The sequence below is a fragment of the Aquarana catesbeiana genome, linkage group LG08, assembly GCF_042186555.1.
Source record: "Aquarana catesbeiana isolate 2022-GZ linkage group LG08, ASM4218655v1, whole genome shotgun sequence".
NCBI lineage: Eukaryota > Metazoa > Chordata > Amphibia > Anura > Ranidae > Aquarana > Aquarana catesbeiana.
The window spans coordinates 138,394,997-138,422,309 of record NC_133331.1 but is presented as its reverse complement, the minus strand read 5'-3'; the positions used below and the strand labels follow the sequence as shown (position 1 = coordinate 138,422,309).

Genomic DNA, 27,313 nt, shown 5'->3' with positions numbered 1-27,313 from the left:
ATAATACTTCATGTGCTGAATCAATCCTCTGTTAAAATGTGAGTGTAACAGTTGAAGTGGTTTTATTGTGTTTTTATTACAGCTGAATCACACTAGGGCGGATGTCTCTTTCCTTTTGTTCTTATATTAGTGAGATTGCCTGTGAAAACAGGTACATGCACAGTGAAATAACTATTAACTATTCTTTTTTTCTTTACAGGCCCCTCCATAAATTTCAAGTTGTGATTTTTCATATCAGTCATAAGCAAGAGTATATCAGTGCTGTTTTTAAAGTTAAACTCCAGGAAAACAGTTTAATACACAGCTGAAATAACATACTGTATTTATTGGCGTATAACACTCACTTTTTCACCATGAAAATTGGGTGCAAATAGTGTGTGCGTGTTATACGCCAATGCTTCAATTTTAGCTTCCTCGGAGGGGACAGGGAGGGGGCGGGACGAGCGCTGTCAGATTACATACAGTGAGAATCTCCTGTTTACTTGGTGGCCTCTATAATAGGAGGTCCCGTCTCCTGGGCCGCCATTGGACCACTGTTCTGTCTATCATAGGAGATTCTCACTGTATGTAATCTGTCGGCGCTTACCCCACCCCTCTCCCTGTCCCCTCTAGGCTGCAGATGGGCATCGATCAGGCTGCACTGATGGCAATGGTGAGGCTGCTGCATTGATGTGGACTGGTGAGGCTGCATTGATGTGGACTGATGAGGCTGCATTGATGGCACTTGTGAGGCTGCAGATGGGCATTGATCAGGCTGCATTGAAGGCAATGGTGAGGCTGCAGATGGGCACTGACCCTTATTTTGCTTCAAAGTTCCTTATTTAAAATTTAAGTTTTTTTCCTGAAACTTCCCTCTGAAAATGAATGTGCGTGTTATATGCCTGTGCGGTATATAGCAGCTGTTTTACCTGCCAAAGGTCTAACGTTTCTGTATAAAAATATGGTGACCTGACTTTTCTAAAATGAAATTAAAGTGTTACTAAACCCAGGACCCGACATTCACTATATCTGGTCTCCCACAGTACACAGAACATGGAAATGCAATAGTTTTAGTAAATATAAACTGCCAAGCACCTTTTCTCATTAGTAGTATATGGCAGTCTTGTGACTTCTATCAGTTCCTGGTTAAAGCTTATAGGAGGAGTTCTTATTGTACTCTGACTGTCCTATGAGGCTGCACAAACCCTGTCTGGACAGTGCCGATTGGCCCTGTGCTGATCACATGCACTCTCCCAAGAAAATAAAAACTCTCTAGCAATACACACCAAACTGAGCACATGCAGCCTGTTCCATAGCCTCTGTACTGTCAGGGGATAGATTGGGGGCAGTGGAAAAAGGGGAGGATCAGAAAAGACAGGATAAAACAGCGTTTTTACACAATGCAGAGGACTGATCCTTTAGGTTCCACGGTGAGTATAACAAGCATGCTTTACTGCATATACACACTGGTTTTACTGTTGTGGGTTTAGTAACACCTTAAGTAAGCTAGTTAGGTCACTCCACCATCCTCAGTCTGTGATGGGACAATAAAGAACAACTAGTACTTTGATGAGCTTATCTCTGTGCTCATTTTACACTTTTCTTCTGTTAGCATGTTCCTTGTGCACCCAGCACACCTGGTCCTCCCTTTCCCTACTTTCACTATATCACCCCCTCCAGTGATAATTAGCAAACCTTTTATTTCATACAAAGATTAAAAATATTCATTCAGTGTTTGCTATTGTGATTAGCTGTGATTTGCCACTCACTCACCCAACAAATTAAATTCAAGATACTAACAATAACTTACAAAGCCATCCACAACTCTGCCCCCAGCTACATCACTAACCTAGTCTCAAAATACCAATCATATCATTCTCTTCCTTCCTCCCAAGACCTCCTGCTCTCTAGCTCCCTTGTCACCTCCTCCCATGCTCACCTCCAGGACTTCTTCAGAGCCTCTCCCATTCTATGGAGCTCCCTACCCCGATCTGTCCACTTTCAGACGATCCCTGAAACCTATCTGACCCTCACCTAACTGCACATTTATTTTCTGCCCACCCACCCACAGTTATTACCTCTTGTATCTCCTGGCTCTCCCTTTTAGATTGTAAGCTCTAACAAGCAGGGCTCTCTGGTTCCTACTGTATTAAATTGTATTGTAACTGTACTGTCTGTCCTTATGTTGTAAAGAGCTGCGTAAACTGTTGGTGCTATATAAATCCTGTATAATAATAATCACATGGTACAAAGGGGCTGTAATTGGCCCTGTCTGTACCATGTGATTGCTGTGACCAATCACAGAGATTACCACAATTGTACACAATGAATAGCATGAATCAAAGCCATTCATTGCATGCAATTGTCATTTGATCTGCAGTGATTGGTCACAGCGATCACATTGTACTGGCAGCAGGCTGGTACACTGATCTGTAATCCAATGTGTCCACCGGTGACAGATTGCACCGGAGCGCGGCCCATAGGGCACAAGCAGGGTGCGATCCTGGGAGGACGTCATATGACGTCCACCCAGAATAACAGAGCTCCTTTCCAGCTGTCATTTTACAATAGGCTGGGCTGGAAGCAGTTAAACTTATCTTATCTGCTCTTGCATAGATATGCTGCAGGTTTCTCCTAGATCTTTGTAACCTAGAAAAGCTTTGCCACATGCCTGCACATGCATGTGGTTTGTAGCCAAATGCTGTCTGTGCATGAGCGGGATCAAAATTTCACAATATTTCTTCCTAACACTGCCTCCTGTGGTGTGCAATGTGAACATCCCAGGAGACAGCAGTTGGCCAGTCTATGTCTGCCTTGCTAGGTAAAGAATCAGGAAGTAGTGAGCTGCACAAGGAATAAAAAGTTATTCACCTTGAAAAAAAATGTGTCTGAAATTGTATGTGTATGAGCGAGTAAGCAGGAGAGAAAATGTATTTCATGGGTGAAAGTCCGCTTTACCAAACAGGCAGCTCATAGAAAAAAAAATGTAAATATTAATTGAGGGTTCCTTGTCTTAAATGACATTATTTAAGATTAGATACTGTACTGTTGCTGGCCAAATGCTGGTATGGTAAAATAAAAAACACACATCTATAGATAATCTGCATATAATTTATTGACAAAATAATTAAAACCATACAAAAATAACAACTGTCTAAAATTTTATCAGAAACAACATGCAACATTTCATTAAATACTGGAACAAAGACCATTTTACATAGCAAATGACCTTTTACTATGTTAAAGTGACATTAATATGTGTACAAAGAGATGACTTGTAATAAAATACTTCTGGGTAGTATGGAGTAAATAGAAAAATAAGGCTTACATTATACACTATACACAGTAAGAAAAAAGCATGCCATGGAAAGAGCACTGAAATACTTTAGAGGAAGGATCTCATATTTCATAATTTCTGAATTTTCGAAGAAGGTCAGATGGAGCCTCGGCCGACCAGCGGAAGCGCAGGAGACAATATGTCATGTCTGGCCTTCCTACATTCAAACAAGAGATAAATGGTTGTTAAATAATCAAAATTGCCATAGGCATACCAAGGCTGTATTTCAGATCATAAAATATAACTCTGATGTATGTACAGTATGCCACATTAAGGTGACTGGTACCCTTGCCCTTCATTTGTTAAGAAATTCTAGATATTATCCACCTCAATACAGAGCACTTACACCCCCTTCCTGCCCAGACCAATTTTCAACTTTCAGCGCTCTCACACTTTGAATGACAATTACTCAGTCATACAACACGGTACCCATATGAAATTTGCATCCTTTTTTTTCACACAAAAAAAAGGAGAGAAGAATGTGCACCAAAAATGAGCCACGTCCATAAATCATTGAGGATACAAAATAAGGTAGTACTGAGTATTACCAGGGAAGCGGACTTTTTAGGCTAAGAAACAGTGGAGAAGATATAGCAGTATAAAAAATATAAAGTTTATTGAAAAATACAAATATCTAAAAAACAATGACAATTATAACATATAGCATCTATGATTATTGTGCAGTGAGCCCTTGTATGTCTACGCGTTTCGCCGTTAGGCTTCCTCAGGACACGGCCAAGGTTCACAGATGAGACAGAGAAGGGAATATGTCTCTCTGTCTTAAATTGGAATGCAAAATCATGCAAGTCACGGTAGCATGAGAAAGTTCAATCAGCAATAAGAAAGTATATTAGATATAGCTAAAAATATCTCAGCAGGGGCATGTAAACAATATTCCTAATTATGGGAGCAGCCATTAGAGGGAGGAGGGCCAACACCGGATACACCACTTAGATCCTGCTGTCTCCCTGGGAGACAGCAATACACTGCACATGCACACTACACGTGCAGTGTATTGCTGTCTCCCAGGGGCACGCTGGATTATTTGTATCCTGAATATGCAGCGATGGGATTGTATTGAGCCTTCAGCATTGCTGATATTAAACCCAGGATCTAAGTGGTGTATCCGGTGTTGGCCCTCCTCCCTCTAATGGCTGCTCCCATAATTAGGAATATTGTTTACATGCCCCTGCTGAGATATTTAGCTATATCTAATATACTTTCTTACTGCTGATTGAACTTTCTCATGCTGCCATGGCTTGCATGATTTTGCATTCCAATTTAAGATAGAGAGACATATTCCCTTCTCTGTCTCATCTGTGAACCTTGGCCGTATCCTGAGGAAGCCTAACGGCGAAACGCGTAGACATACCAGGGCTCACTGCACAATAATCATAGATGCTATATGTTATAATTGTCATTGTTTTTTAGATATTTGTATTTTTCAATAAATTTATATTTTTTATACTGCTATATCTTCTCCACTGTTTCTTAGCCTAAAAAGTCCGCCTCCCTGGTAATACTCAGTACTACCTTATTTTGTATCCTCAGCTTTTTTTCACACAAATAGAGCTTTCTTTTGGTGGTATTTAATCACTAGTGGGTTTTTTATTTTTTGTGTTATAAATAAAAAAAGACCATAAATTTTATGAAAGAAATGCCTTTTTCTTTGTTTCTGTCATAAAAGTTTGCAAATTAGTAATTTTTGTTCATAAATTTTGGCCAAAATTTATACTGCTACATAGCTTTGGTAAAAATAACCCAAATTACTGTATATTATTTGGTTTTTGTGAAAGTTATAGAGTCTACAAACTATGGTGCCAATCACTGCAAATTGATCACATCTGATCAGGCCTTCAGTACATCAGGTGTATCTCATTTCTTGAGACACTAACAAGTCAGGAAAGTACAAATACCCCCCCCCCCCCAAATGACCCCTTTTTAGAAAGTAGACATTCCAAGGTATTAAGTAAGTAGCATGGTGAGTTTTGTTAAGTTGTATTTTTTCCCCACAATTCTTTGCAAAATGAAGATTTTTTTTTTTACAAAACATATTATCAGGTTATTTCTCACACACAGCATGAGCATAAAACAAATTACACCCCAAAATACATTCTGCTACTCTTCCCGAGTATGGCGATACCACATGTGTGAGACTTTCACACAGCCTGGCCACATACAAAAGCCCAACATTGAAGTAGCACCTTCAGGCGTTCTACGAGCATAAATGACATATCTAATTTCTCAACCACCTATTACTCCTTTGAAGGCCCTGGAGCACCAGGACAATGGAATTGCCCACAAAATTACCCCATTTTGGAAAGCAAACACCCCAACGTAGAATCTATAAGGCATAATGAGTCTTTTGAACGGTTCATTCTTTTCTAGAAGTTTTTGGAAAATGTGTAAAAAAAATTAAAATGCATTTTTTTTTTACACAATTTTGTCAATTTATAAGACTTTTCTAACACATAGCATGTATATAACAAAAATGACACCCCAAAATACATTCTGCTACTCCTCCCAAGTATGGCAATACCACATGTGTGAGAATTTTACACAGCCTGGCCACATACAGAGGTCCAACACTGAAGTATTACCTTCAGGTGTTCTAGGAGCATAAATTACACATCTCATTTCATTCCTACCTATCACACTTTTGAAGGTCCTTGAGCACTAGGACAGTGGAATTACCCACAAAATGACCCCATTTTGGAAGCAAACACCCTAACGTATATTCTATGAGGCATGGGCTGCAGATAGGTACTCGGGTACTCAGATGGGCTGCAGACAGATAGAAATCAAAGAAGAAAAATCTGGACGGCCGCACTTCCGTGAAGAAAAAAAGCATCGCTGATGAATAAGCATCGGATGATGTGAAATGCGTTAGCGATTATCCTACACAATCCACTTTTTATGTGACCCATTTGATAATTTTTTTTGCTACAATAAAGGTGCTTTTTTTCTTCACGGAAGTGCGGCCGTCCAGATTTTTCTTCTTTGATTTCCACTATTTGTGCAGAGCCAGCACCTGTGAGGCTGAGTCCTGTGAGCGTTTTTTTTTCTTTTCTCATCTTTGTAGCTGCAGATAGGTTCTTGGGTAACTTGATGAGCTGCAGACAGTAACTCAGGTACTCTGATGGGCTGGTGACAGGTACTCGGGTACTCTGATGGCCTGGTGACAGGTACTCGGGTACTCTGATGGCCTGGTGACAGGTACTCGGGTACTCTGATGGCCTGGTGACAGGTACTTGGGTACTCTGATGGGCTACAGATAGGTACTCGGGGACTCTGATGGGCTGGTGACTGATATTCCGGTACTCAGAAGGGTGGTGACAGGTACTCAGGTACTCAGTACTTATATGAACTGTGTCAGGTACTCAGATGGACTGTGACAGGTACTCGGGAACTCAGATGAACTGTGACAGGTACTCGGGTACTCAGATGGACTGTGACAGGTAGTCGGGTACTCGGATGGACTGTGACAGGTACTCAGATGAACTGTGACAGGTACTTTGATGGGTGGTGACAGGTCCTCTTTATTGGGGGGGGCAATCAGTGTGATTGGTGTACACTGTAAGTGGTAACAAGATGTTACTGCAATCTCCTTCTCACACACGATCGGTGTGTGAGGAGGAGAACCCGGTAACATCTCGTTACCGCTCTGTGAAAGGATCACAGCCGATCACGTGGTAAACAGCCGACGGTCAATGGCTGTTTACCAGCGTCGGTGACGAGCAGTGTTCCCGGGAACATGCCGCCACTGACGTGCTCACGCGCATGCGCCGTGCAAAGTGGGGCGGCACCATCTGTGATCGGCCGTGATGATCACGTGGTAAACAGCCATGCCCAATGGCTGTTCACCCCCTCGGTGGTGAGCGGTGTCTCTGTGACACGCCGCCACAGAAAGTACAGGGCTGCCGCACACTATCGCGCGCATGCCCTGTTTAAATGGACAGACGTCATATGACGCCCACCCAGAACAAGAGCCGCACCATCTGCCCGTCATATGACGGCCGGCCGGCGTCAAGCGCTTATGGAAACTTGGGGGACATAGGAGTGTTTAAAGGCTAACTCCATCTTTTGCACGATTTTACACCCCCTCTTCCCCCCTATGACAGTGTGCAGGGGTTCCTCTCTCCCACAGCAGCTGTCACTTTTGAAATTTACAGAAAAAAAAAATTATACACATACTACTCTTATACTCAGTGTCTATTCTGCCTCCCAAAAAGTCCCAAGGTGCATACCTGTTTTTTTGTTGCAATTCCCGGGATGCTGGCAGAATTTCTCTCATACACGAGTACTCCAGCAGCCTTCCCTTTTTTTCTCTATTAAATACATTTTTGGTAGTATATACCATTGGACTAATGCCTGCCCCATTGCATATATTTTTTATATACATACTCCTCTGATACTCAGTGTCTATTCTGCCTCCCAAAAAGTCCCAAGGGGCATACCTGTTTTTTAGTTGCTTTTGAAATCTATATGGCTGCCCAAACCACACAGTTATGTCATTCATTTACAGAAATCTGTGAATTATTGTTCTACAAGTCCCATCTGTCCCCCTGGCAGACAGACTAGAGTACAGAGATCTCAATGGAACTTGAGTGTGGTGTTGACCATATTGATATTCTATTGACAATTCCCCTAGCTCTCCAAATGAAAATGTGTGCATCTGTACAGTACCCTAGGTAAATTATAACTAGTTTTTTTGGGGAAAATTGGACCTTAGTATGTTGGTAAATATTAATGGGTATCTTCTGATTTTTTTATAGTATCAAAGGAAAACTGCCTCAAAAACTGCCTCAAAAATAGTAAAAAAATGTTTTGTTTAGCTGTAAAATTGTATGCTATTGTTATGACTCAACACCACAAAAATAAAAAAAATAAATTCATCTCTTTCTGACGTGCATAAGGATACCACTTGGGCGACATAAGCACTTTTTGACCTACCTGTAACAAGGGGTCAAACACCTCTAGTGAGTGTACACCCATTCCTTGAGCACAAGTGGCGAAGAAAAAAAGGAATCCAAGCACTGGAATAATCATTGGTGTTGGGATTTGTCACATTGGACTTTAACCTCCTCATGCCTGCGCTATAGCCGAAAGATGGCTACAGCGTGGGCCTAAATTGCCAGGAGGGTGTCCATGTATGTCCTCCTGAGCATGAGCTACCCGTGCGCCTCCTGTGCAGCGGCGTGGTGCGCTCTGTGATCAGTGAGTTACTGAGACTCAGCTGATCACAGATCAGAGTAAGGGGCCGATCCCGGCCCCTTACCACGTGATCAGCTGTCAGCCAATGACAGCTGATCACATGATGTAAACAGAAGATCGTTATCAGCTTTTTTTTCCCTCATGCTAAGAGCATGAGGCGAAAAAAAAGGCGATTACCGGCTTCAGTCAGAGGGACATTGGTCCCGCACATGGAAACCCACTGCTGCTAAGCAGTGCCCATCAGTGCCATCTACCAGTGCCCACCAGTGCCACCTATCAGTGCCCATCAGTGCCTCATCATCAGTACCGCCTATTAGTGTCACCTACCAGTGCCTATCAGTGCCCATGAGTGCCACCCAATGGTGCCCATTAGTGCCACCCATTAGTGCCACCTCTCAGTGCTACCTATCAGTGCCCATCAGTGCCGCCTTATCAGTGGCCATCAGTGTAGCCTCATCAGCGCACATCAATGAAGGAGAAAAATTACCTGCTTGCAAAATTTTATAACAAACTACGAAACAGTTTTTTTTTTTAAATATTTGGTCTTTTTTCGTTTTTTTTAGCAAAAAATAAAAAACCCAGCAGTGATTAAATACCACCAAAAGAAAGCTCTATTTGTATGAAAAAATGATAAAAAAAATCATTTGGGTACAGTGTTGCATGACTGTGCAATTGTCATTCAAAGAGTGACAGCGCTGAAAGCTGAAAATTGGCCTTGGCAGGAAGGGGGTTTAAGTGCCCAGTAAGCAAGTGGTTAATATATACACTCACCGGCCTCTTTATTAGGTACACCTGTTCTATTGCTTGGTAACAAAAAATTGCTAACTAGCCAATCACATGGCAGCAATTCAATGCATTTAGGCATCTAGACGTGGTATAGACGACTTGCTGAAGTTCAAATGGAGCATCAGAGTGGAAAGAAAGGGAATTTAAGTGACTTTGAACGTGTCATGGTTGTTGGTGCCAGACGGGCTGCTCTGAGTATTTAAAAAACTTCTGATCTTTTCTCAATGTTACTTACAACATATATATTTTAATGAGATAAAGTACCTAAAGAGAATTAATAGCTAGTCGGAATGAAGGACCATTGCTGTTGTGATTATAAGTGGCAATAACAGTAATGATATGCAGAAACAATGAGACACGGACAATAGAGTGTCCAAGGTCTACAAGAAAATGGCCATGTGTCACTATATATTGATTGACACCGCAACCTTCCAATAGAATTCATCCTGAGGAAGATACATCACATTCCCGGTATCGACACGCGTTGGGGAGGGGATAGGACGGTGCAGGAGACAGCAGAGCGGTCTCAGCATGGAAAGGACACACCAGTTCAGTGATCACAGCATTTTTCGTTTGGTCTGTAAAGAGTGGTGCACTGTAGCACCCATTAAATGTGAGTAACCTATTAAAGGGGCTAGTGTTTTAGATGAATAAAATAGATTCATATGCGTGTTTTGACCAAGCTTAACTGCAAGGTTACACGCTCTAAGGTGAGCGCATACACTGAAGGGGTGAACACCTGAGTGGACACACGCTTGTTATCACCAATATAATGTTTTTTTGATCTGTTTATTTTGAATGGACTTCATATTTTTTCATCAACGCATGTCTTCACATGTGTTTTTTAACATAGAATTTTGCACGTAGCACTTCAGTGCACTTGAACACTTTTTTGTATAGTATTTAATATTAATAAGGACTTTGGTATTATATATGATGATATGAATGTACACATTGCATTTTATTGCTGCAAAGTCACTTTATTGTCACTAGGGCACTTCATGTATGTGATATATTTGTAAGATTTAAGAGATATTCATTAGTATATAATTTACAGTGATTTGTGGAAATACACAAGGAATTGAAATTTATTGTGGTTATCACATGCCAAGATTAAGATAGCACAGCACGTTCCTCTGTATTTTGTTCGTTTTCACAGTCATATGGGACGTGATCAGTGGTAGCAGCTGTCTAGATCAAAAGTCGGTATATATTTATGGTAGCTTGCAAGAATTTTTACTATTCAGATCTCTGTTTATCTTGTTTACCATTATCATTGAAAATGAAAGTAAAAGAAAGTCCCAAGCCAAATAATAGAGAGGAAATCTTACAATGGGGAAAACGGTTCTGGTGACCCCAAGGGATTCCTTTAATTTGCAGGAATTTCCTCTCACTTCCTGTTTTGGCTATGGAACAGGAAGTGAAGGTAAATCTCCCCAATAGGACACAGGTGGAAAAAATAATTGACAGGGGTTATAACCTTCACTTACTGTATCCAAAATGAAAACAAAAGGTTTGCCTACAGTTCTACTTTAACATTTAGGGAACTTTATCACAACAGACCGAGAGCCACTAATTCTGGTGTTACCTTCAGGACTTTTAGGTGACAGTAAATCAAAATTTTCCTGAGGTTCCTCCAATATGTAATTCTCATGTTCACTGCTGAGCGGGTTATTCTTTTCTTCCGCATCATTTAAAATGTCATCTTGTGCTCCATCTGAAGGCTTGTTTGGAGCCTCCAGCATCGCTTCCTTCTTGTTCTTTACAGTCCAATGCATTGACTAAAAGATACATACACAGACTTTACTAATATATCATCAAACCGTATACAATTTTTGTGTTGATTTAAAGTGGAACTAAACGTAAGTAGTAAAAAACTGCGAGCAGGCAGCAATTATTGCAGAAAAGACATGTAATCTCTCTTTTGTAATATCAAAAACTTACCTGCCTGCTCACTGTCTTCTATTGAATGTACACTTAGCTGTGCATGTGCAGCTCAGCATCCATTCCTGGCACACTACCTCTATGCTGGAATGACTGACTCCCATGCACATGCACAGGATGATGCCATTCACCCACCGGCCAATCAAAAGCCCGAAAACCTGGCATCCAGAAGGGGCCAGGGAGACCATGACAGCAGCCAGCGAGGGATGTAACCTCCACATCTCTGGAAGGTGAAATTAACACTGGGGGTTTAGTTCCCCTTTAATACGTCAACAGTATAGTCTCCTAACAGAATGTGTAAAATATGTTCCAAACCCCCTTTAGGTATCAAAGTGAAAGCAAGAATTTAAAAAAAAATACCAGTCACTAACTATACATCTTCTTGGGACTGATCCTTAAAGTGATATTAAACCCTCATAAATAAAGAGGGAAGGTACCATGCTAATATGCCCACAACATACATGTGAGAAGGGTTTTTGTAGCAAGATGACTGTTCAAGGGCATACAGAGAATGGGTGATAACCAATTATTCTGGCAGAAAACTTCAAAAAACCAGGTCAGAGAATTATTATTGAGCAGTGGCAAAACCAATAAACATTCTGTGTGCAGCCATAATGTCACTAGGTATACGCATTGGGAAATTCTGTAGGCGTCCAGTGACCAGGATACGGATTTGTCTGCCTGACCTGACCCATGCTTGTAACCATATTTCAATGGCCTGTACATTCAGTATGTTGATCCCTACACTTGGTTTAAAGGCTACATATGCCTACTGATGCTGTGATCATACAACCAAATTTTTCATCTGGTCCAAGTAAACAATCAAGTAGTAAATAATTACTCTACATTTTTGTGCTAATCTGTCCAGCATTTAGCCCAAGAATATGTGTCTTTATTCTTTCAGGAATAGTGGGAGCAATTTTGGGTCTTCAGATGTACATCAAACACTTCTAGTTTTGAGGCCCAGATGCCCTATGCCCTCCATATAGTTCTGTAAATGATGTTAATATATATTGTGATAATAAAAATGATGTTAATATACCAATATAAAAATGACATTAGGATAAAAACACTTTTAAAGTATAAGTTTGCTTTTTAAAGCGTTTGCAAAAACAGACAGTTCTGTAACTACTAGTTTAAACGGGAGATTTAGCAGGACCCTGTCTATGTTAAAGTTAGGCTGCACACAAGTGATCTAGGTGCAGACAGCCGCAATATGTTAATAATAATGAGTCAATAAAATGGTTTATCATTGAACAGAGCAGGTAAGTATAACATGTTTGTTATTTTACAAAAAAAAATATATATATAAGATTTACAACTGCTTTAAGGTACTAAAAAAATCCCTCATCTACCTATAGTATTCAGATGACAATAATTAATCTTTGTAGCTCTAGCCTTAGTTTTGCTGTTGATGCCAGTATAGCGAAAAAATGGAAAAATCTGAACTTAATGAAAAATGTACTTTAACAGAGCACATAGTTACTGTGTCACAACAGATTGCGTGCTAATTTCAATAATAGTACATTATTATACTGAATCCCACCAAGTCAAACTATGCCAAAGTAAAAAAAAACAACAGTTGTTACAGAAATATAAATAAAGAGGATTATTATAGAGCAACAACTCGTCTGCATTCTACTACAAAGTTTGGATTAGGAAATGTTTATTTGCTAGGTTCAAAGAGAAAGTGTTTTGAAACCACCTAATTCTATTGAAACAAATTCTTGCACAATGGCACGCTATACTGTCAAAACACACTTTAATGCCAAAGGAAAGCTTTCCTCATGTCTCAGTGTTCTCCGGGTCATATTACACACACGACCAGCACGCAAGCATTCCTGTAAAATAAAATCCAGACCTAACAAAGCCAAGCCACTGATACAGTGCAGGTACATGTATGGTTACAGTCTTTTAAAACTGCTCTTCTATAAATGAAAACTATTTAAAAAAAAAAAAGAGTAGCACCTCTCCTCTTGGGGGTGATGGTGAGGTGGTCCCCTATGATGTGGACCCTGTAAAAGCAGTCACAGTCTTCCTTAATTTGCATTGAATCTCTCTATGAATTTGGCCTTTGATGCTGTGATAGCTGTCAAAGCTACCTTGATTTATGAGCAATGAATCCTTCTTGCAATGTCCAGCAACAGCTTCTACCCAGCCCTTCTATGCAATTCTTCAAGAAAAAGATTTCACACAGATGCTCCATTCTTGCCCCGCTCTCTGTGAATATAAGTCCTTCAAGAGGGCAGCTAAAGTCGTTGAGTCTTCAGTACATGCCCCCACTCAGGAAAGGTCCAAATAGAAGGCACACTTTTTACTGATATCCTCTCTAGGCAGAAGCCCTGGTGAGAAAGAACACTCTGGAAAGGTGCTTAAAACAATTTTCCTGGCACCAACATGGCTGCATACATGTGGTAGCATGCTGCTATGGATTGGCACCAGGAAAGGAAAATTACGGTAAGTATTTGATACAATTTTCCTGGCGCCAACATGGCAGCATACTACCATATGTATGCTGCCATGTATTTTCTGTTAGCCTCTCCTTAATCCACACCACTGAACAAAGCTCCCAGAGATTGGTCAGGTCAGACAAATATATATAACTCAGTAATTATCTTTCCCACTTTGATTAATAGAACCCCCTCAACAATAAAAGGCAGAAGCAATCACCAACTGAGTTTGTGGTATTCAACAGAGTCCAGAAATATATAAACATAAAAACTGCTTACAGCCTAGCTTCAAATCATACTAAATGTAATTAGGAACACTCAAGTTTAGAGCAGGGCCCCTACACTACTATACTTAGAAAAACGTACCATTTTTAGAGAATCCTGCAAAGCTTCCCATTGCGTAAATGGGATCATAATTTTGCTCCGTCTCCAGTAATCGTAATGAGCACGACTTTCTTCATTTGTTAAGGTGTCTTTGGCTTGCTGGATTTTTTGAAACTCTTCAACTGCAATGTAACAATGTGTGTTCAGAGATTTAATTGTCAGCATTAATTAGGATTTAGGGTTAAAAAGTAATTTATGGCAGAAATAGCACAGTTAAATGGTGATGGTCAGTCCAATGGTTCACCACAATTTTGCACTGACAGTCAATAATAAGGTACAATTTGCACAGATTTTACTATATTTCTTCAATTAAAAATTAAAGCAAAGGATTTGGGGTCGGCACAAGGGTATGATTTACCTAAATATATGACAGCCTTGCCTATAATATCTGCTTGTTTATATTAAGAACAGTTACATAAAACAAAAGTATAATTTTCGATAATTCAGTAAACATCGCATGGTACTTCAAAATCCCTTTACAAACCAGAAAACCAGCATTATGCTCAAGACTAATTTGAATTTATTTCTGGTTCATTACGGGACACAGGATTAGGAGACAATTGGGTTGTACTGAGGTCTACAGAGGGATTTCTACTCTGGGTAAAAGTGTTCGTATGCCCCAGCAGAAGCCAAGCCTCATGCAAGGAACACTCCTCCTCCCTCTGGGGCCAAAAAAAATTTCCTTTGGTTACTCCCAAGCTTTTAACTTCCAAGGCCAGACCAAAGCCAGGTGCCCAATTCAACAGCAAACCCTGAGCCTCTATACTTTTGAAACCATCAGACAAGTTCTCTTTGACATTAAGGGACACCCGACTTGTGGTGGGACATCTGCTGGCCTTTGCGAAACCTGGTCTGAAAGCAGCTTGGATACCTGGTGGCTCAGGAATCCAGCTCTGATGTTAGGAAAATCCTTCCTCCCAATGTCTTGGGAGACCCTAACAACACATGCCAGCCAGAAGGGTGGGGAGTCCTAGACACCTTATCAGTTCAGGGGACTTGGATGCCAGAGGAATCCTGTCACCTGATCAACAGTCTAAAACTCCAAGCAATTTGGTTGCCCCTACTACTGTGGATCTTGGAACTGGAGGGTCAATCAATCTGTATTCAATGGTATCTATCAACTCTTAGGGAGGAACCAGATGTCTTACAGCAGCAAGAGAAGTAGAACTAAATTCCAGGTGTGGACAATTGGCAGGCTGCAAGTGGACCCCAGTAAATGGTCCCTATACCAGGACGTGTTCCAGGACCTGTGTCACAGGTGGGGGAGGTTGAATGTGAACATGATGGCCTTCAGGTTTAACAATAAACTGGACAGGTTTGTCTCCAGATCCTCTGGCAGAAGCAGAATATGCTCTGGTGGCTCTATGGCACATGGGATCAGTTCAATCGGATCCATGCCTTTCCTTCTCTAAAAACTCCTTCCTCATCTCAATCGAGATAAACAAAATGTAATTTTGTGGAATTTCAATAATGTTTAAAAATGGAAAAAAAGGTAAACAGTGGCTTGCCTTGTAACAAAGCAAGGCACTGCCCTTACACAACATACACCCATCCACATGCTAAAATGTTGATCTGATCTGAGCATGCAGGCTGGTGTGAACAAGCAGTCTACTGGATCTGTAAACCTTATGTTGGCATCAGGCAATTGTTTTCTAGATTTACGTAGGTGCAACCTAGTCTTCTGTTTGTACATTTTAGGAGTTTTATTAGGTGAATGTCCAGGCCTCATCTGATATCTGATACAGCTTTAGGTATAAGGTTCTTCAGGAAGCTCTTTGAGCTGCAGGTTGCAGCCAGGTTCTTGTTTTGGTATGTGGGCCTGTCAGTGTTTTGTAACTGTTGCCCATGCCTCAGCTGGACTATTTTGAATGTCCCCATTGTCTTTGAATCTTGTGTCCCTTAATGAATATGGAAGAAAGGGGAATTTTTTTATTTACCGTAATTTCCATTCCCTGGAGTTCATGAAGGCATACAGGTCCAATCCCTTTGTGCTTTGTGTTCTTACTAATAGTACGCTTTTTCACGAACCAACGCATGCTAGGACTGGGAAGGGTTATACCAGGTTGGTCATTGTTTTTTTTTTACCAGTGTCCAAATCTTAGGCAGCACTACAACTCAATTGTCTCTGAATCCTGCGACCCTTAACAAGCCCAAAGAAACATATTTTACCCTAAAAGAATATCCTTTTTTTAAGCTTTTCAGGTAAAATCAGGAAGTGTTAAGCATTGGGATTTAGTAGGACCAATATCAATAACTAATATATTCTATTTTGAATAACGAATCTCTAATTTTGAAACATAAGGAAAGTGTACCTCCAATAGCTTTGTGACCACATCAAAACAGTAAACCCTAGGTTGAATGTTATTTAGGAGCCAGAGATTTCTGTGATGTCGAATGCTATCTATATATTTTAGAAATAGGTTGTGTTAGTTCTTATAATACAGTTACTATAAACAAAACTTGGCTCAGCATTCATTGACAGGGAGACATTTCCAATGATCCACAGACATTTCACAGACATCCACAGACATTTCATCGACCTACTTTTACACAGGAAATCCCCCTTTAGTCTATCATGAATACTGGTGTCAGACTAATTTATAGTGTCTTTAAAAAGTATTCATACCCCTTGAAATCTCCAAAGGGGAAGGTGTGGAGGAACATGACTATGTGAAGCTTGCTTTGATTAAGGAATCCAGAAATGAGGATGATGATACCTAATAGGTTGTCTTATTCATTAAACAAGTGGCCAATACACTCAAAGGAGTTTTTTCCACTTACCCTGTGAAGTGGTTAAATTCTCTGGCAAGGAGCAATCTCATAGCTTTCCCAAGCAAAACATCTCTCTTCAGACTCTATAAGAGGCATACACGGATGGGCATGACAGTATGTATCCCACTGGCTCAAGCAGCCAGGGATAAGGATGACACCTAATAGGATGTCACATTCAATAAACACATTGTCAATACACTCTAAAGGAGTGGTTTCTGCTCACCCTTTGAAGGGTTATCTGCTCTGGCAATGAGAAGCTGCCTAGCCATACCAAGTGAAACAGCCCATTTTCCGAATTTCCTGATGAATATGACTGCATAATTCTGCTTTGTTCAAGCAACCAAGGATAAAGATGATGACACCTAACAGGTTGTCACATTCATTAAGCCTGTGGTCAATACACTCTAAAGGAGTGTTTCCACTCACCCTGTGAAAGGGTTACCAAGCAGTCTCCAAGCCTTCCCAGGCAAGCAATCTGCTTCAGATTCTTCCAAAGAGAAGACAGACGAACATGACTGCAAGAATGTTGCCTTGTTCAAACAACCAGGGATAAAGATGACGACGACACCTAACCGGTTATCACATTCATTAAGCATGTGGTCAATACACTCTAAGGGAGTCGTTTACACTCACTCTGTGAAGGGGGTAATATATGGTGCCAATGTATAGTCTCAGAACCTCCTCAGGCAAATTAACCCTTGTCAGCTTCTTTCCAAGTATAGGTGAATGAACATGTGATTCCTACTTTGTTCAGGCAGGCTGTGATTAAGATGATGGTGACCAAGTTGTCACAATTAAGAATATGGTCAAGACACTCTAAAGGAATTGCTGAATTAATCTTCTGCAAGGGCCATCTATTCTGGCAATGTCCAGTCTTCTATTCAGGGCCTTCTCAAGCCAATCAATCCTCTTCAGTCTCTTCTGAACAGGAAGATGAGGACGACTTTTGTCCAGGTTGGTAAGGTTGGTGAAATGCCTTTAAATAGAAGTGAAGCTTTGGAAGTATTTTAAGTACCTCCAGAGGACAGCTTGACAATTCCCTTATGCTGGATGGATCAAGTGCTTGTTCTACAAGATTGGAGTACGTTGTCACAGCAGGATATCAAAGTTATGCCCTTTTGAACTGAAAGATGTCTAGGGGTTGGGATCACCCCTCTGGTCAGTGTGTTTCCCTTGTGGGATTGGCCATATACATGACCTTACCATCAGAAGATGTTGTAGCCTTCAAGGACAAACGCTATCACTGTATTTTTCCTGATCATAGAAGGTCAAGCCTAAATTTAATAGTGGTCAGTTTGGCTTCCTGCCTCAAGATGAATGTCTGCTGAGTTAAAGAAGATCAAAAAACTCAAGAGCCAGTTTCCATGCTCACTCTCACTCTAGAGAGCTTAGCTTCTCAGGAAAAACTGGGAAGCCAACGCATAAACCAAGAAGTCAGAAAAGAGTTCCATATCAGGATGCTTTCTGTTGTTTTGGGATTGTGCCACCCATACATGCCTTAGGGGCACTATTTGGCTCCTCTGTGGACATGGCTTTGCTGATTGACACGCTGGTCCCTTAAGGCAAGCATTTAAGGCCATATTTGGAAATCTTTCATCCTTCACGTCTCAGATTGAGCCATAGAAATTGCCTCGCTCCAGCAGCTCAGGTTGGCTCAGTTTAACTATCGCTCCCGTTCAAGTCGGGTTTCTGGACCAGTGGCCTAAACTTGTGGTTGAAGAAACGAAATCGTCTGCAATGTCATTCCCTTCTGACGACCTAGTGGTTGGTGGTAGAGTCAGACACCAACAAAGTAGTAGGGGAGCCCTATTTCAAGAGCAATGGGCTCAGGGCCAATGGTCTTTTTCAAGGAACCAAGATGGTGTCCAATGTCCTGGAGTTGAGAGCAACATTTTAGGCTCTTAGCCTTTAGTCACCTCATCCGGGGTAAGCCTGTCCTGGTAAAGTTGGACAGCGCAACGACTGTGGCCTACATCTGGAAACAAGGCTCAGTGTCTCCTTTCTGAAGGAGGTTTCTCTAATTCTAGAATCTGCCCAAGTCAATCTTCTGCAGCTATCTGCAGCCTATGTGCCTGGTCAGAAGAATCTTCAGGCAAACTATTTGTCCAGGACAAGTGTGGACGACAATGAATGGTCCAGACTACTACGAGTCTTTTGAGAACTAACACAGCTTGGTATTTTTCTTCCAGAGGTAGACCACTCACATCCCCAGTCAACACCAAGTTGCTGAAGTTCCATTCCAGGCAAATGCACAAAAAAAGTTGCCCTGGGACTTTGAGTGAGGTGGTCACGGTGGGCCAAAATAACAGCAGTAAATACAGTAAAACCATTTATTCAAGAGGTAATGTACATACATGCATGACGGTAGACAGTAGCATAGCCAATGAAATATTGCATATGATAAAAGTAACATTGGTGCATGTAGATATCATATAGTAAACACAAGCATCAAAGTAACCCAGACAATAGCATAGCCAATGAAATATTGCACATGATAAAAGTAACATTAGTGCATGTAGATACTGTATCATACAGTAGACACAGGCATCAAAGTAATCCGTCACGTTTCGCAAGGCATGACTCGCTTCCTCTGGGGCAGATGCATGTGTGATGTATCTAAATTGAACACAAGGATATGTGGGACACAGTGATAAATATTGGAGCAGATGGTGAAAGGGCTCAGGGGTATGGAACCCTATACTCACCAAACTGCAGAGCCAAGGTACCGAATTGCTGTATCCCAAAAGATAGCAACGATAAATGTATGGCATGGGAGCTGAGGGGGAGAGACTGGCCAAAACCATCATCAGGGGACAGATAACCCTGACATTAAGCACAAATTAATCCTTCCTGTAACCCTAAAGCTAATCCTCACACTAATTACCCTAGGAATAACTTCATACTTACTCCCCCTCCAAACCCAACACTGCCTTCACACTAATCCTCCTCGTAACCCTAACGTTAACCTCACATAAACCCTAAGTTAACATTATGCCTGCCTGTACCCTAGCAATAACCCCACACTAACCCACCCTGTAAACCTCGACTAATCATCCCATTCTTAATTCCAAAGATATCGGTGCCAAAATCTCATTTATGTTTTATAGGGTGCAGGAGAGGACACGTCCAAAAAAAGCTTTGTGGTAAGAAGCTTTTTTGAAATGCATAACTTTATTTTTACATTTTCCTGGAGTATATTCAGCTATCATTTTCTTGTTATGCAGTTTGGAAAATACATTTACCTGCTTTCTGGTTTCCTGGGTGTTTGTCTGGATGGCATTCAAGAGCTCTGACTTTATATTCAGCAATAATTTGTTCAACCTGCATAAAAAGCACACACACATTTACTAGCTGTGGTTCTGTGTACACATCTTACTCTAGATTATTGCACTGTTAGATTCATCCTGACAATGGTCAGTTATTCCCCTGGAGCACCAGGGACCTGTCAGAATTGATTTTCTTTGTAGTTTTTCCTTTATGGAAAATAACCTTTGGCTGAGTCATAGCTGCTCACCTGCCAATGAAAGGACAGGAAATGACTATGACAGACCACACAGGTGTAGGATGCAATAGACACGTAGCACAACATCTGCTGTTTTCTTTAGAAGTTTATCAGCATATACAGCATATTGCAAAATGCATCCTTGTGCAATACTCCACAGTAACCAATAATCAGCTTTCAGCAGCTTAGAAAAAATGAAAAAAGGTTTTGATTGCTATGGATTAGTGCGCACATTTCTTTGCACTGTTAATAAAGAAGTTCATTTGTTCTTCCTCCTCATTCTTAAATGTCAATTTCTCCAAATACTGTAGCTTAGAAGGGCAGTTCAGTGGGCAGCTGTATCATTTTGGCCTTGGTCAGCCAAAGCAACTCCATGTTCATATATAAAGGAGCTATTGAAGGAGTCTACAGGTAGGTAGCCATAATGACCATGAGCTTGTGGCAGGATAGTTATAGCTGTGAATGTTTTCACTGCGTCAGTTTATTAACTGGATAAAATACAATGATTTCAGGCAACACGCCAGATCATTGTTACAATGTAACCAGTGGCGTATCCGCTCTCTGACTATCTTCAGTGTACACAAATCATATGTAATGGAAGAGTTTTATTTATTTTAAATGACTGTGCTGAGGTTTAAATATGTCTGTGAAACTCTTGCTTGTGGCACAGCAATACAGACATCCCAAGTCTCCTGCGAGTCGCGGGAGTCTCCCACATTTGGCTACAGGCTGCCGGACAGCCGCAAGCGCCGGGCAATCTCTGGGCTGGGCCTGTTACTCAGCCACAGACAGAAGACAGAGGAGCCCCAGCGGCCGAATGGAGTACAGCCGCAGCTGCCGCTCAGTCTGCTCTGTCTTCTGTCTGTGGCCAGGGGAGGCAGCGGGACAGAGCACTCCACTGGTGAACACTGAGGCTGCACTGGTGCACACTGATGAGGTGGCACAGAAGGACACTGATGGGCTGCATTGGTAGGCACTGATGAGTTGGCACTGATGGACACTGATGGGCTGCACTGATGGACACTGATAGGCTGTACTGGTGGGCACTGATGAGGTGGCACTGATGGGCTGCACTGATGGACACTAATAGGCTGCACCGATGGACACTGATGGGCTGCACTGGTGGGCACAGATGAGGTGGCACTGATGGCCACTGTTTGACACTGATAGGCTGCACTGATGGACACTGATGAGGTGGCACTGATGGGCTGCACTAGTGGGAACTGATGAGGTGACACTGATGGACACCGGTAGGCTGTACTGGTGGGCACTGATGAGGTGGTACTGAAGGACACTGATTGTCACTGATAGGCTGCACTGGTGGGCACTGATGGGCTGCACTGGTGGGCACTGATGAGGTGGCACTGATGAACACTGATGGGCTGCACTGATGAACAATGATAGGTTGCACTGATGGACACTGATAGGCTGCACTGGTGGGCACTGATAAGGTGGCACTGAAGGACACTGATTGACACTGATAGGCTGCACTGGTGGGCACTGATGAGGTGGCACTGATGGGGTGCACTGATGGGCACTGATGAGGTGGCACTGATGGACACTGATAGGCTGGACTGATGGACACCAATAGTCTGTACTGATGGACACCGATAGGCTGCATTGTTGGGCACTGATGAAGTGGCACTGAAGGACACTGATTGACACTGATAGGCTGCACTGGTGGACACTGATGAGGTGGCACTGAAGGACACTGATTGTCACTGATAGGCTGCCCTGATGGACACTGATAGGCTGCACTGGTGGACACTGATGAGGTGGCACTGAAGGACACTGATTGTCACTGATAGGCTGCCCTGATGGACACTGATAGACTGCACTGGTGGGCAATGATGAGGTGGCACTGAAGGACAATTATTGACACTGATAGGCTGCACTGGTGGGCACTGATGAGGTGGCAATGATGGGCTGCACTGGTGGGCACTGATGAGGTGGCACTGATGAACACTGATGGGCTGCACTGATGGACACTGGGAATGACTATGACAGACCACACAGGTGTAGGATGCAAAAGACACGTAGCACAACATCTGCTGATTTCTTTAGAAGTTTATCAGCATATACAGCATATTGCAAAACGCATTCTTGTGCAATACTCCACAGTAACCAATATTCAGCTTTCAGCAGCTTAGAAAAAATGAAAAAAGGTTTTGATTGCTATGGATTAGTGCGCACATTTCTTTGCACTGTTAATAAACAAGTTAATTTGTTCTTCCTCCTCATTCTTAAATGTCAATTTCTAAGTACAGAACTCCAAATACTGTAGCTTAGAATGGCAGTTCAGTGGGCAGCGGTATCATTTTGGCCTTGGTCAGCCAAAGCAACTCCATGTTCATATATAAAGGAGCTATTGAAGGAGTGTACAGGTAGGTAGCCATAATGACCATGAGCTTGTGGCAGGATAGTTATAGCTGTGAATGTTTTCACTGCATCAGTTTATTAACTGGATAAAATACAATGCGATCGGCAGCTCTCCCTGTCAGAGGGGGCGTCTGTGCTGATAATCAGCACATTGATTATCAGCATAGCCCCCTCAAATGTACAAATCACCTGCCAACCAGTGCCCAGAAATGTAAAAACAATCAATTTTGCCACCACAGTGCCAAACACTGCCCCCCACAGTACCAATCACTCCCCACCACAGTGCCAAAAACTGCCCAGCAGTAACATCTGTCGGTACTTATCAGTACCTCATCATCAGTCCTGCCCATCAGTGCCACCTGTCAGTGCCAATCAGTACCGCCTATCAGTGCCGCCTGTCAGTGCCCATCACAGCCGCCTGTCAGTGCCCATCAGTGCCGCCTGTCAGTGCCCATAGGTGCTGCCTGTCAGTGCCCATAAATGTCACCTATCAGTGCCCATCAGTGCTGCATATCAGTGCTGCCTATTGGTGCCCATCAATGCTGCATATCAGTGCCGCCTATCAGTGCCCATCAGTTCTACATATCAGTGCCTCCTCATCAGTGCCCATCAGTGACACTCTATCAGTGCCGCCTCATCAGTGCCCATCAGTGAAGGGGAAAACAAAATGTTATGACACTAAACACTAAAGACACTAACCACTAAAGACACTAAGACACTAAACTAAACTAAAAAAAAAAAATCCTTTTTTTTTTCAAAAAATTTGGTCTTTTTTAGTTTGTTTAGCAAAAAATAAAAACCGCAGAGGTGATCAAATATCACCAAAAGAAAGCTCTATTTGTGGGAAGAAAATGATAAAAATTTAGTTTGAGTACAGTGTTGCATGACCACGCAATTATCATTCAAAGTGTGACAGTGCTGAAAGCTGAAAATTGTCCTGGGCAGAAAGGGAGGGAAGTGCCTGGTATTGAAGTGGTTAAAGACGCAACAGCACAATGGCAGCTGAAGGCGTCTAAAGTGTCCCCAAGCCAAATCCAGTAATCAAGCTATACAATAATGGCAACTACACCAATTTATGACTAGCTTTTGAACCACTTCCAGACAATAGAGGGAAGCTTTCTTTTGGAAAACTGAAGCCAGGCAGAGGGACAGAAGAACTATGGTTGAGGTGAAAGTCAGAAACTACCTTAGGCAAGAAGGAAGTCCTGGACCTGGGCAGTGTCTAAAGTGCAGAGGGCACCAGATTTAGATCTTATGAGGTCACAGAAGAATGGACAGGGGAGCTACATGGAAGGCTCCCTGTACAAATATATTAATAAAAGAATGAGAAGCCAGTGGTCTCTAAAACATAATAGAAATGGCAAGAACCTGACCCTCAAAAGAGCTGAGAGCCAAACGCTGGTCCAGACCCTGCTGCCGGAAGGAGAAAATTCATCCAAAAAACCCACACCAAGTCAAATAAGAAATCTATGTCTGAGAAGTCAATTTTTAGCTTCTTAGGAATTGCAAACTCAAAGAAAGCCCTGTCTCTCAGAACCCGTTCTTCAACAGCCATGGCAGTAAGCTAGCAATTGTGAAGCAGGATAGAAAATCAGTCCTTGGGATAGAAGATCCTAACAGTGTGGCAGAGCCCATGAAGCACATGGCAGGAGTCTTGCCAGGTTGGTATACCACATCTGCGTGGGCTAGTCTAGAGCAAAGAGGATCACTGGAACGCCCTCCATCTTGAACCTGCAAAGCAGAAAGAAGTTTCGGGGACACCTGATACAGTGGGAATCAGACATGTTGCGACTGTATGATGATAAGGCAATGTGTAAGCTTAGGGAAAGAGGTAAAGCCTCTGGTACTCACGAAAATCTGGACAGCTGGTAGCAGGTGAAAAAGAAAAAAGGGATCTAGCAAAAAAAAAAAAGTTAGTCTTTAACACAGCACAGCGGCAGAAAAGATGTCCATCCATCTATGACACTAGCAAAAAACTAAGGCATGCTGGTTGTGGGAAATGTTATCCTGTGTTTGCTTTCAGCTTGTTTGCCAGGGTCCAATCCTCCTGTATGTGGCAACATAACCTGAAGGTGAGAGACTTCATGTGTCCATCAATGGACCAGAAAGAAACTAGACTCCTCCATGTACAACACAGAAAAGGAGCCTGTCTGAGAAATCCTTTTCTTGTTCAATCATTTTTATTGTAATTTCACAAAGCAGTGAACTCAAGAAGAAAAGATACCTGAGAAATCCTTTCCAAAGTGATCAAATGGTCATCAAGCAGACATGCTAAAAATGAGATCTGTGGTGTTGTAGTATATTTATGCCATAAACAGTTTCTCCTGTGAGGGATTTTATATCAAAATATATATCCTGGAAGGTAAGCAATAAGCAAGGAAGGTGTCAGTGATGTAGTAAAAAGTAGAAAATGCAAAGACAACCAAGGATGCATCTATAGCCATAGTAGATCATGTCATTCCTGTGATGCTCAGTAATAAATTAGGGTCCAATACTGTCTGGCTGCCTAATGTTTTATGCAGACAGCCAGCCAAAATAGTATTTTCAACAATTCTAAGAAAGACGTTAGTATTTTAAAGTATGGTATATTGTTTTCTTCCATTGGAGTAGTAGGATTGGATGGACAGTTGGATGCACTACAAAGATTTTTCAATAAGATTACATCACAGGAACCACTGATTTCAAGCAGTTAGTGGCACCGGGTGATTTATTGCAGTGCAACGCAGTCATGTTGGAACAGGAAAGGGCAACCCCCAAACTGTTCCCAGAAAGTTGGTTGCATGAAATTGTCCAAAATGTCTTTGACGCCTTAAGAATTCTAAGGGGCCAAGCCCAACCCCTACAAAACAACCCAACACCATTACACCCCCTCCACCAAATGATTTGGACCAGTGCACAAAGCAAGACATGGATGAGTGAGTCTGGGGTGGAGGAACTTGACTGGCATGCACAGAGTCCTGAGCTCAACCAGATAGAAGACCTTTGGGATGAATTAGAGACTGCAGGACAGGCCTTCTCGTCCAACATCAGTGCCTGACCTCACAAATGCGCCTCTGAAAGAATGGTCAAACATTCCCATAGACACTCCTAAACCTTGTGGACAGCCTTCCCAGAAGAGTTGAAGCTCTTATAGCTGCAAAGGGTGAGCCAACTCGATATTGAACCCTACGGACTAAGACTGGGATGCCATTAAAGTTCATGTGCTTGTAAAGGCAGGCGAACCAATACTTTGGACAATATAGTGTAGGCTTTACAGGTAACACTCAGAGTATGAAAACTGTGCAAAGATAAAATCACAGCAGATTTTTTAGCTCACAAACAACTGATGAACACGGTGTCCACTTGTGCTACTGATGCGCTGATCTTGTATGCCTCTTTGGTGATTGAGTGGGTGGTATGCATTGCCTAGCAAAGTAATGAAGTCCTCTTTGACGTCAAGGAAAGCAAACAGCGTAATTATATTGATGTAGAAGACAAATGCATAACATGTGTCACTGGACAGCTAAGAATCGTACTCAGCAAAAGCAATTACTTCAGTCTAGTAAAAAATAACAAACATGACAAAAATATATACTCATTATAGCTACTTAGGGTGGAAATGTACAGATAGTATCTATAACAATACCCGCAGAAAATATATGAAATTATCATTAAAAAGCATCAATTTCTATGTATTTCCATGTACGTCTGCTGAGGTTATAAAATGGGGCAGTACAGACACACAGATGCTGTACCAATAAGCAAAGATGATGTACAATGTGAAATCACCCAGAGCAACCAATCAGATTTCAATATTTATCATATTAGGCAAATCACAAATAACAAAGATAATTGCCAAATGATTGCACATAGCTTATTATGATTATGTGGGACTAGCCCTTAATATATATTTTTTAAATAAATATAATAAATGTATAGATAAATCTTCTTTTCATATTTTCCTATTTCCTTTTATAAAGAATATTTGGAATATATTACCACCAAAATAATATATGTCTTAAATGAGAGGTAATTCTGGCATCTACTAATACAATCTAAATACGTACATACAGAAATGAATATTAAACCTATCCTGTACTGTGCGGTCCCAGACATATATGATGACTCAGGAATTGCAAAACATATTAAATGACGATGATTGCATATAAAAGCTGAAACTGAGTACATTGGATGCATTATACTAGTGTCAACCCTGTTTATATAAAGTAGAATTAAATCAATCTGAATATGTATAAATAAAGAAGAGACCCATCTGCAGCATCCAAATATTGGATACAGATGTCTTATCAAGGGAAGAGATGCAAAGTTGCACAGGACAATGGAATATATTGTGACAAAGCATTAGACAGGCTGAATAGTGGACATACACACCGTGGACAGCTCATCACATCCCAACAGAGTGTAATAATCTGGCCCCATAGACTCTTGAGTGCAGTTCAGAATTGCATCCATCTCTTGATGCAGAATAAGCAGCAAAGCTCTGATTTGTGTGACAGCTGAGCTGCTCAAGCCTTTATGTACATGGGCAGCTCCCCACTTGTTGCTTGCTATTGGCACATGAGAAGA

General features: G+C 41.6%; 1 protein-coding gene across 1 annotated transcript; it reads right to left on the bottom strand.

Annotated features, from left to right (window-relative positions):
• Positions 1-3,070: 3,070 nt before the first annotated feature.
• On the bottom strand, positions 3,071-27,313 carry DNAJC12 (DnaJ heat shock protein family (Hsp40) member C12). Its single transcript, XM_073596441.1, has 5 exons — positions 27,119-27,313; positions 20,109-20,187; positions 14,077-14,216; positions 10,905-11,097; positions 3,071-3,473 (listed from the first exon to the last, which is right to left on the bottom strand). The coding sequence occupies exons 1-5, from the start codon at positions 27,197-27,199 to the stop codon at positions 3,379-3,381; spliced, it is 588 nt and encodes a 195-aa protein (XP_073452542.1). The 5' UTR covers positions 27,200-27,313; the 3' UTR covers positions 3,071-3,378.